Source organism: Epargyreus clarus, unplaced genomic scaffold (assembly GCF_041222505.1).
Source record: "Epargyreus clarus isolate Ecla_fem2 unplaced genomic scaffold, WU_Ecla_fem_2.2 ptg000019l, whole genome shotgun sequence".
NCBI lineage: Eukaryota > Metazoa > Arthropoda > Insecta > Lepidoptera > Hesperiidae > Epargyreus > Epargyreus clarus.
The window spans coordinates 5430206-5442520 of NW_027332227.1; the positions used below are offsets into that span (position 1 = coordinate 5430206).

General features: G+C 37.1%; 1 protein-coding gene across 1 annotated transcript; it reads left to right on the plus strand.

Moving 5' to 3' along the window:
* The first annotated feature begins 1159 nt into the window (after positions 1–1159).
* LOC140750482 (odorant receptor 13a-like) lies at positions 1160–11750 on the plus strand. The gene is made up of 8 exons (XM_073084028.1): positions 1160–1305; positions 2241–2489; positions 2965–3233; positions 3581–3782; positions 5204–5303; positions 6166–6270; positions 8984–9145; positions 11407–11750. Exons 1-8 carry the CDS (start codon positions 1160–1162, stop codon positions 11455–11457), a joined length of 1284 nt encoding a protein of 427 aa, XP_072940129.1. The 3' UTR covers positions 11458–11750.
* The last annotated feature ends 565 nt before the right edge of the window (positions 11751–12315 follow it).

Here is a 12315-nt window from a genome sequence, read left to right on the forward strand (position 1 = left end):
GATATTTTGTTATCCATATCACGTGTAACACGTGTTAACAATCATTTATCTATCCAATAGCTACTTATTTAAATAATATATAGGTCCTAATTAAGCAACTGATAGGGATATAGAACCGAAAATGCTTATAATATTTTTGATAGACATAGTGTAGCAAAATCTACATAAGTACGATGCCAAAATTTCTAAGTCTATTAATGTATTCATGAGTAGGTATGTATCCAATAATCAGTAGCGGAGTAAGGTCCGGAGGCCCAGGGCGGAAAGTTGAACGGGGGCCCCCATTCGGTGGTGAATTTTTTTTCGCTGACTGATACAAATTTCGCAGATTTTTTGGTTCGGTCAACCTTTTTTTTGGCAACTGTGTTTGGAGGCTACCCAGAATCGGAGGCCTAAGGCGGACCGGACCGCCCCTTCCGATCACCCCTTTAAGCCACTAGAACAAATATTAAACTTCTGATAGCTATTAATTTAAATCACCTACTTGACAGTGATAAATGCAAATTCATAACTTGTTGTCAATAAATTCCTTGGAATTGACCCATATAATAAATGATAAACACAAATAAGTTAGGCTGACCGCCCAATGGCTACTATACTTAAGCAGCTTTAGCAATTATTATTTTAAGCACTTATAAACGTAAGTAACAAAAGCATAGACTTAAAATTTTTTCGCTACCATAAAAGATGTTCGGCGGCTGTACCTATAGTAGATGTCTAAACAGACGCGACAAGTACATTTGAGTTTTGGGAGAATTTTCTAAAAAACTAAAAAAATACCGTTCCTCTATTGCTCAAACAATAAATGGACGTCAGACTGCCTGAATTATAATAAAAGAAATGAAAAAAAAATCAAGTAGATACATTTACAATTAAAACACTTTTTACCTGCATCAATCATGCGGTGATTATGCGATGATTATGAAAAATATGGAAATTCTAACTAATAAAGTAATAATTTAAAATTGCAGGTCCAATAACTAGAATTAAATACCTTAATGTCGGTGCGTAATAACATAGCAAGGACTTGAGGATCATTCCGAGACCTATTAAGTAAATTAGTTCATATTGAACTAATTAGGCTTTCCAATTTGTCTTAATCATTGATATAGCGTCGTAGCTTGTAAAAACTATCAGTTCTTGTCCATATTTTGTAACGATGTTTGAATCTTTCAAGACATTTTTTACAAAATCCGACTTCGATTATGAGAGTCCAGACATTGATCTCTATAAATTTCATCCACAATTACGTGCACTTCTGGTGTTCAATGGAATATTTTTTAATAATACAGACTCGTATTGGAGGTATTAATTTTGAATTTACGTTATTTTTGTAATTAGCTCCGAATCAAGCTTCATAACCTATTTTCTCATTTTTTATTATATAGGAGTAGCAGACGAGCATCTACCTGATGCTATTGCCGCCCATGGACATCTGTAATCAACCCTAGATATTCCTACCTGAGGTCGGCCACAGATGCGCCGCTACTAAGCTTGAGGACTAAGCTGGAACGCCTCGGAAAAGTATGTCTCCGTTACCACACCCTTCAAATCAGAACACAGCAGCGTTTAACACTGCTGTTATGAAGCAGAAACAGGTGTGGCGGTGATGCCGCCGGAGTCGAACCAACTTATAAATTGCATATTTGAGATGACTACCTAATTACAATTTTATTTAGGAGTTGCACAATCAACGGCGTTACAAAAGCCTTAAAACATACTTCTATTATAATCAAGCATACTTCTATTATAAATTGACCATTGACATCAGTAATAGATGAATATTTCAAAAAACCCACAAGGTGCCCCTGTACCACGTTATTTAAATTGCATGCAACTTCAAATATGAAGTCCGTGTCAATAGCGCTGGCAAACAAACTTAAGTGAAGATGATTTTTGTATTAGAATTGGAATTGTAGAAAAAACAAATCAAACCTAATAACACAGTGAAATGACGTCAGTATTTAAAACGTGGTAGAACCCTTTGTGGTTCGATACCACCGCCATGCGTTTTCTGCCTAATAACAGCACTGTGCAGCGCTGCTGAGTTTCGGTTGAAAATACGTATGTAAGGGACATACTTATCCGAGGCATTCCGATTTAGTTCTCTGGTTGCAATGCGTCTACTATAGCCTGATGTCCTTGGGCGGTAGTAGCCACTTACCATCACGTGGCCTGTATGGTCGTATACTCCTCCAATATTATACATATCCGTAATAACAATACATATTTTTTTACAGATTTTTGTGGCCCTCTTTTAGTATTGCGACCACTGCGGTAGCATGTGCTTTTGAAATGATGTTCATGTACCACGGGTATAAAGTCAAGGATTATACCTTCGCCACTGAGAGCTTTTGTTACTTCCTGGTGATGGGCACCATTCCGCTTGTTTACGCCAGTTTATTGATGAACAGGACAAAGATTTTGAAATTGTTAGACGACATGAACACTGATTTTAAGTACATATGTAGTTTGGGGGAGCAATACAAGTAAGTGTATAGGTACTGTGTCACGCTAACATATATGAGTAGGTATGATATGAACCTTTTGCAGTTAAAGGGTTATTTTTTATCCCACGGAACTTCGGCATTTGTATAACGGTTGATCAATGACTGATTAATAATGACTTCCTAGATTCAATATTTATCAATGACGGACAACGTAAACACAAAGGAAACTTTAAAAATAATGAAAATGAAATAACTATAAAACTAAAAGGCAATGGTATGCGACCACACATACCGCCGTCCTTCCCGGGGTCGCTTGCTGGACGGTTCGAGCTCCCACTCTTGCCGTCCGCAACCCCGGAAGCCCCCTTTTAGTCGCCTCCTACGACGGGCAGGGTATACGGTAGCCCTATTCTAGTCCTGGAACTACAGGGACAAACCGAAAAATGTACCTACTTATAAGTAGGCACTTATGTGTGTAATATATTATTGTATTAATTTAAAATATTTGTTACAGGAATAAATTTTTGCAGGGTCAATTAATAATCTGGCAACTGTGCATCGTATGGCTTGTGTTCTTTACGGCCGTATGCGCTATGTTTATTATAACAACTATACTTGCTCTATTGTATCAATCACTTTTTGAAACACAAACTGAATATACGACGAGACCTCTGCCGTTTACGATGTGGCTGCCCGAGGACGATCCTTACAGAACGCCAAATTACGAAGTTTTTATGTTTTGGCATACAATCATTAGTATATTAGTCCCTCAAACATTTGGTGGTATGTAGTTTTTACCAAAAGTATCGATATGTTGAACTTATGTAGGTAAGTAGATGATATTTTTTGGAAGTCTTGGCTGACAGGCTACCGCGTGTCTAGATTATTATAAAACAGTGTTTCTTAAAGTGGAGGTCGCGTCCCCCGGAGGGATCGTAAATCCTCCATACGAGGGTACAAATATTTACTAAAAATTAAAAAAATGGTAGTAGGGATGACCCTTAGTGTGAGAATTAGAATCACACTTGGGCAATTATTTAAAGTCTGTAAGAAGCTCAAATCTTCACCATTACATAAAATTGTAATGAAGTAAAATAAAATATAACACTAATGATGATCTCACTTTTCAGTGTACGTTTACGTGCTATTTCACCTACTACTGCACTACTTTTATTTAATGAACATGATAATATTTGATTTCGAAGTATTATTTGACGGTCTCGACGAATCCGTGGCGAAGCTCAGCTGGCATGATTGTCGACGTGTTAATGTTCAAAGAATACTCAACAGCAGAATGCGACGAATTGTCAAGTGGCACATGTCAGTGTTTAAGTACGTATAGTGAATATACGACGCTCAGATAGGTTGCGTGGAGAAATTGGTTCAACTCCGGCGGCACCACCGCCTCACCTATTTCTGCCTAATAACAGCGTTAAGCTGCTGTGTTCTGATTTTAAGGATGTGGTAACGGAGACATACTTTTCCGAGGCGTTCCAGCTTAGTCCTCAGGGGTCGCATCTGTGGCCGACCTCAGGTAGGAATATCTAATACTATCTGGGGTTGATTACAGATGTCCATGGAAGTGGCAGTAGCCACTTAGGATCAGGTGGACTGCATGCTCATCTGCTACTCTTTTTATAATTATATTTTCTTGTAGATGGCGTGCCTACCATATCCTTCGACGTTCACAATTCTACTGGTCACTAAAAATTTATTATTTTACTCCCTCATTCTTAATTAATAATTTAGAATGAATTAATAATTACCTACTTGCTCTCACCATTCTTAACAAATACATAAATATAATAAGCTCTAGCGGCTTAAGAGAGGGGGGGGAGTGGTTGTCCGCCCCGGGCCTTCCGATCTTGAGGGGGCCTCCAAACACAGTTGCTAAAAAAAGCCGTCAGACCATCTATGAAATGTGTATCCGTCAGAGAAAAAAAGGGTCACTGAATGACAACCGAACTTAACACTAAGGGCCATTCAACTTAAACATCCCCCCAAACCGGGGCCTCTAACGACCTTAGCCCGCCACTGATACGAGTAATAACTCCAATGGACGCATAAAATGTATTGAAAAAGAACGAATTATAACTCCTCTGATATTGTATTTTAATGGACGCTCGTAGTAGACCCACTTATTTACTTTTCTACTTATGTTTAAAACAGTAGTATAGTACTGTCATTTCAAGGTACTTGTAGTAGATACTATATAGTAACGTAGTACCTACGAAAAATCATACACGAATATTTAAATTTTGTGTTTCGTATCCTCGGACCGCGTTTACCTATGTACCTACCTCTTAAATCAAGCTTTTAAAAAACTATTGCATACAACTTATCATTTATGAGATAAAAAAACACTCGTATTATTTTATTATAAAACGCAGTGAGGTCAGTCTGATAACTGGAAGGTCTGCAACTGCACAACAAATCATTTACTTACTTATTTGTGTAACTAATATTTGCAATCTAAAATGCACAAATATTATTGTACAGCGCTACAACGAAACAAAAACGAAAACCATTAATACTAATAAGAAACAAAGATACAGGACCAATATATTATCATGTTACTATAAGTTATATTATTAAAGAAGGCGACTTTAGATGTATTTATTCTATAATTAACGTGTATACCTAAGTATTCATTTTTTTGGAAATTTCATCAACATTTATCTACCTCGTTCTCATATAGGTACTGAGTATAGGGGTTTCAATTCAAGTCATATATTGTTTGACTTTATTTTCAGATCAGTGGAGGCAGTGTCATCTATATACGGACCCCCTCTAGTTTATCAAGTCATGTTCAGTTCAATAGCCATTTGTTTAATAGCCTATCAAATTGCTGACGTGAGTGTTGGCTCAAATATACCCATTTTTACATATCGTCTCTAGAATTTAATTTCATAGTGTAACATCCGTCAAGCTATTGGAGCCAGACAGTAAGTCGTTACGTTACCGTTTTTTTTTTTGTTTACGAGGGGGAGACCTTCAAAAGGTACCCTATGCCGTAGGAGCGACACGGGGTTATGTGGGATTCTTACCGCACTAAAACCCCCAGGTGGCCGTCCTCGGCGCTGCGTAGAGGACTCCGGGATCTCCAAAGGAACGCAACCGGAGTACTCTTAGCGGGCGTTGCCCCGTCGGGCTCCGCCCAGGCGAGCATGGTGCTTGCCACTCCGTCTGATGTGCACAACAGTATGCGACCACACATTCAGCCGTCCTTCCCGGGGTCGCTGGCCGGGCGGTTCGAGCTCCCACTTTTGCCACCCGCAACCCCGGAAGCCCCTTTTAGTCGCCTCTTACGACAGGCAGGGGATACCATAGCCCTATTCTGGTCCCGGAACTACAGGGACAAAGTCGTTACGTTACCTAGGCGAAAAAATATTAAAAATAAAACTTTGACAACTTCCATGCATACTGCTCTGCCATAAGTAAAAATATGTGCGGCTGTTAGACCTTAGCTAAATAGCAAAAATCAATGAGCACGCAAGATCTATAATATATCGCCAAATCTCTATAATAAGGTCGTTATTAAAATTGTTATTAGAATTAGGCCGACGCAAGATAGGATAACCTTTTTATCAAATACTAAAGTTATTAAATTATATAAGTTGTTGCTTTGTAGGTACTCTAATTATATTCGTTAAAATCTTTAACTTTAAATTTTATTTATATTTCAATTTAAGTATTATATGTCTCTTGCATACAGTCGTTGGACCACGGCAAATTCCACTTTACCTTCAGCTTAATGTTGTCAGCAACTTGCGTGCAACTGTGGATACCGTGCTACCTCGGAACCCTCATACGAAATAAGGTGGGTGCTTTCTTGAAAGGTGAGTGTCTTTTTTTTTACGAGGGCGACCACGGCACCGGGTACCCTTCAAAAGGTACCCGGTGCCGTGGGAGCGACGCAAGGTTATGTGAGATTCATACCGCACTAAAACCCCCCCGCTGGCCGTCCTCGGCGCTTTGTAGAGGGCTCCGGGATCTCCAAAGGAACGCAACTGGAGTGCACTTAACGCGTTGCCCCGTCGGCGCTCCGCCCAGGTGAGCTTGACGCTCGCCACACCGTCTGGTGCGTACGACGGTATGCGACCACACATATCGCCGTCCTTCCCGGGGCCGAGTGGTTGAGCTCCCACTCTTGTCACCCGCGACCCCAGAAGCCCCCTTTTAGTCGCCTCTTACAACAGATAGTCGATACCGTAGTCCTATTCTAATCCAGGAACTACAGGGACAAAAAGCTGAATAAGTATTAATTTTATTATTAACACCTCATTTGTCTTATATGTATGCAAGCCTATAAGTATTCTGTGGAGCTTCGTAAGACACGTTAAAATAATGATACATATCTCATACATATTAAACCACAACAAAAACATATTATTGTTCTTAGCTTAGATAATGTAATGTATAAACCAGGGGTTCCCAAAGTGTGCGCCGCGGCGCCCTGGTGCGCCGTAGAAAGTAAAGAGGGGCGCCGTGAGTCGATCCTCTAATCATTGGACACCACAAATATTGGCGTTTTGGTCATCGATTCAAAATGAATATCCAAATTTAACATCCAAAGCATTAAACATTTTCATTCCGTTTGCATCATTATATCTATGTGAAGCTGGGTTTTCAGATGTAGCAGTGATAAAGAACAAATATCGGATCAATGTGGAGCAAGAAATGAGAATAGCAGTGTCAAGTGATATTCCCCGCTTTGAAAAACTGCGCGGAGATCACTTAGCTCACCCTTCACATTGATTTGACTGAAATGAAATGAAATATATTTATTTTGTATAGGCCAACGGCGGCACTTATAAATTGTCAGTTACAATATTTTCTTAAACTACTACCGGATCGGAACGCGACCTCTACTGAGAAGATCCTGTAAGAAACTGAATACATATCGTATTTAATTTTTGTTTTTTCTCAAGTCTTTCTTGTTGTTTTCCGTTTAAATTATTTTATAATAACGTATTGTACAATTTCATATTGTGGTGTTTTAAATTTCGTTTCGATCAACCTAAGGTAACTACTATTATTGTAGTTACCTATTTCTTTCGACTGTCTTCTTCAAATAGTTAGCTAGGACAGGGCACAGGGCGCCGTGAAAGAATATTAAACTTGTAACTGCGCCGCGGGTTACAAAAGATTGGGAACCCCTGGTATAAACATAAAATTACATAGTTATTATTCTTTGTTAGTCCTAAAATAATAGCATAATTATCCAACTTAGCCAGAAGGTATATATAAAAGGTACCAAATTAAAGCTACCAAACAGATCATATCAAAAATAAGTAACATTTTTAGAATTCTTTACCTAAAGGTTATTATGATACACATACAATATTTTGAAACAGTTTCAAATAAATAGCGATTTAATAAAATAATATAAATAATGATTATAAAGTAAATATATATCTACATATGGACAAAATAAATAATTAGCATATTAGATAACGTAATGTAGGTACATACATAAACCTGACAGCTTAAAAATAATTAGGTAAATGTAAATTGAAAAACAAGTACTTATTAGCTAGGGATGCGCCAAATATTCGTTTGGTATCCGGTATTCGGCGTATTCGGCATCTTTTTTGCTATTTGTATTCGGCCGAATTATTCGGTTTTAGTGCCGAATATGTTCGGTTCGAATATTTCTATTTTCTTGTATACACGACATGGTACAGGACTAAAAAACAAAAATTCTTATATAAGATTTATGTTATATTATAAGTTAAACTCAAATCCTATTAAGAATATGTTGATAAAGCTAATAAAATAAAGCAATTAAACTTCAAATCAACATTTACTTTGAAACATCAAGCCATCACATTTATTACTTAATCTATAGTTAATATAGTCAACATTTATTTTAAACCTAAAATCAGTATTCATTTTTAAAACTCAAATCAACATTTTAAAGTGTGAATGAACACACATAGCCGGCAAATTGACAATAAAGAAATGGTAAACCGGATAATTCGGCCTAATATTCGGTTCGGTAAAGGTAAACCGAATATTATTCGGTATTCGGTTATTTGGTGAAATCACTATTCGGCGCATCTCTACTTATTACCATAACGAAATATGTTTAAACAGAAATTAATAAATAAATTTAGATGCTGCAAACAAGGACACACAAATAAAAATTACACATAAAACTACGTTTATTACAGGATGTTTTTTTCCGGTTTCGATCTTATTTTTTGTTCCTGTTCAGTGAGTACAATACAGAAAATTCAAGTGTGTGTGTGTGTGTAAAAGATGTTGAAAGTCGGCCCCTCGATCGGAGGATCCGAAATACGAACAACTGTTTTTTTTTAATATATATTATCACTTGTTTTAACGGTCACGAAAAACAAAGTGACAAAACCTACATCAGACTTGTATTAAAATAAGTTCTCAAAGGTGTGTAAATTCTATCAATCCATCCACACGTGGCCAGCGAAGACTATAGCTTATAAACCTCTTACTTTGATAGGAGACTTATTCCCAGTTATACAGTAAAGGTTGATGGCTTTGGTCTCTTTCAGGGCTTCTCAGTGGGCGAGGCTTGTTGGAACTGTGGATGGGAAGACACTTCACTGGGCCGTTTAGTGTGTCAGGATATATTAATCGTGATTATGCGCGCTCAGCGGCCAGTTTTAATCAACTTCACTGGTCTACCAAACGTAGAGTTGGAGACATTTTCTTCGGTAGGTACCCATTTTTATATTATTAATAAAGAAGTGCACGGTCTAACGCTCCTTATTAAGAAACTATATATCTATCCATTTTTTGTCTAATTACGATATTTGGTTGGCAAAACGTTACATTGATTGATTTTTAACAACGGGCGTTAAAGAACATCACTATTATAACACTTGAGAGAGTACTTATTTAATGCACCATTACAGAAAAATAATAATATACTAAATAATAATATAGTTTAAAAAATAAAAACCATGCTAAAATCGCACCCGATGCTAAAAGAGTGGGATAAAATTATAAAAATCGTATATTTTCATTGGTTCTTGATAATTGTTCAAAATTTTGAACTAATCTGACCGTTAAAAGTAGATAAAAATCTTTGAAGATTCCATGATAGATCAAGCACAGTAAAAAGGGGGACTTTACATTGAACCCTAGACTTTATTCTACTTCTACAGCAAGTAGGTATCACATGCTTTAGACCCGCGTTTCCCAACCTTTGGTCCGCGGACCCCTGGGGGTCCGCGGTGTCATCACTGGACCATACATAAATCGCTCATTAAATGCAAAAGCGCAATTTTTTCAACCACATACCTATGTGAAACGGCATTCTCTACTCTTGTTTATCCAAAAAAAAACAAATACAGAAACAGATTACAAGTAGAATCTGATTTGAGATTACCCGTATAGTAGCAAAATCAACCCGAATATCCCTGATTTAGTTGCAAAAAAGCAACACCAACCTTCAAATTTTTTTTTTCATATTTTTCATAGTTATAATTACCTTCTGTATTTGTTTTTTTTTGTATCTTTAATAACGAAAATAAATACCTTATCCGTTTTTTTGCTGTTTATTTTATTAAGGGGGTCCGTGAAAACTGTGATTGTGTTCCTAAGGATCCGTGGACTGAAAAAGGCTGGGAAACGCTGCTTTAGACAGTTTGTCGATTGTCTTGTTAATAAAGTCTTCACTCTTCGTCGTTGATAAGGTCTTCAGTGACCATAAATCCTTTTAAAATATATTTATGGTGATCGCCTATCACAGTATCACTTATTATCGCGGCATGTGAATAAGTATTATTTGATAATACGCTGATAGCATATTAATTACTCGCTATAATTAGTTACAGATTAATTTATCTTGATATTGTTACAAGCTTTTATTGAACTTGCTTTGTTAGTTAAATAAAAGCGTGTTATGTAGGTATGTGAAGGTCAAATAAAGTAACTGAAATTTAATCCATATACCCGTAACTCATTGAGATAGAATTTTGTACAGTATTATATAATAGTTTGGATGACAATGCATAATTTGATATGCGTATTGCGAAAGAACATGGATATATTTGTTCTTATACCAATACCACAGTATAAGGATCTATAATATTTGTACTGTGCCAATACCCAATACACATTTATATTAAAATCAAGTGTGAGACGCAAACACCGCAGTAATTGCGAGATTTATTTCATATTATTTGTAGTTTGCGTATTTGTTGTCACTTGAAAAAAATGCATTATGATTATAATGCAAATTTTAATCATAAAAGTAACCTTAAGTGATTACTTAAGGTTACTTTTAGTTATTTATTATACCTATGACCGTTCTTACGAGAGCAAAAATATATTGAAAAACACGTTTTTGTGTGGCGATCCTTGTTATACCTTATCTTTTATTACTTCTTCGGACATCCATCTCATATCATATAGATCCCATCAAAAAGAAAAATGTACAAAAGTGTAAATCTCGCAGACCTACCTACTGCAAAAAGTTACCACTTCATGAAAAGCAAAGTCGGTTAATTTATTCAGTAGCAATCTATGGGGGCATCTAACCAAGAACTTGTTCATTCATTATTATCTCATTAATTAATTATAATAACATTTTATTGTGACTGAAACCATATTTCTTAACAATACAGCGAAACAATCACATAAGATAAAACAAATTAATCTACATTACTATTTTTATTTAAATAAAGAATAAGAAGCAAGGAACCTACGAATTCCCAAAGAAGAAAGGTTATCTATTTGTCGCGTATATATATATAAATAACTATATATATTTAAATAACTGATTATCAGTCCGGCAGAGAATCGAACACGGAATCCACTGCGTATCTAACCGGTATGGTGATCGCTCCACCAGCCATTATATTCCTCCTCCTCGTAATTTATCAAAGTAACTAAGTGCGCTAAGCAAACTCTAGATAAAGAAAGTTTGGCATCTACCCAAATACTATAATATATAATAATTTATTTTCAGATAATGAGCACATCATATTCTTACTTCAATTTATTACGTCAATATAAATAATAATTTTGCCTACAATACCAGAGGGAAATAAATTATTGAAGTAATATTCAAGCACATTTTGCTTTGTTGTCGTATCTAATTTTATAATATCAGCGAGGACCCACTTCGTTACAAATTGATATGTGAAACAGGAAATGCATTGGATACATCCCATGTAGGTACATGCTGAAATTATCATGTATGCACATGACTTGCAGTTTGCAAGTTGCTGATACGCCTGGGCACCAACCAACTAAGTATTTTAATTCAATATTTGCTTATTACACATTGGAATTACATATTGTTTTATTTTAACCCGACTTCCTAAACAACTTATGTAGGTCAATTATAAAACTACTTGACAATATAGATATCTATACACATAGGTATGAGGATACCAACTGTTTTAATGTGTATTTTTTTTAACGCGGAGAAATCCTCATGCCTTTTTCCGCCCGGGGAAGTGCAAGGGGTCTGTCGAACTCTTACAGACTAAAACTCCGCGGCGTTCCTCTGGACGTTCGGCGCCAGGTCACGAGAAGCGCTAACATTACATTCGCGGCGCAGCGACGTCGACCAGCGCTGATGTTTACGATAGCCACGTCCCGAGAGGGAAGTCCTGCCCCTCTCACCGGTGTGTCTCACCCTAAAAAGATTAGCGTGCAGAACAAGAGCGAGCGTGTGTGCACACGACATCTCGAGCCCTAATAGACCGGAACTGGATTCCCCTGAATCCGCTTCCGCGGGGTCATGGGACTGGGAAAGTGTTGCTTTCAACGAAAGCTGCCCTCCAGCATCCCGTGCGCCTGCGACGAAGCGATTGGGAAGATGCACTATCCTCCCTGGCTCTCTCCACAGCCTCCTTCACGTGCATCACTG

What these genes read in the sequence shown, in the direction of transcription:
- LOC140750482 (XM_073084028.1), top strand. Translation starts at nt 1,160, where the DNA reads ATGTTTGAATCTTTCAAGACATTTTTTACAAAATCCGACTTCGATTAT. An exon ending in AATACAGACTCGTATTGGAG is followed by an intron (nt 1,306 to 2,240) that starts GTATTAATTTTG and finishes ATTTTTTTACAG; the next exon opens with ATTTTTGTGGCCCTCTTTTA. An exon ending in TGGCACATGTCAGTGTTTAA is followed by an intron (nt 3,783 to 5,203) that starts GTACGTATAGTG and finishes CTTTATTTTCAG; the next exon opens with ATCAGTGGAGGCAGTGTCAT.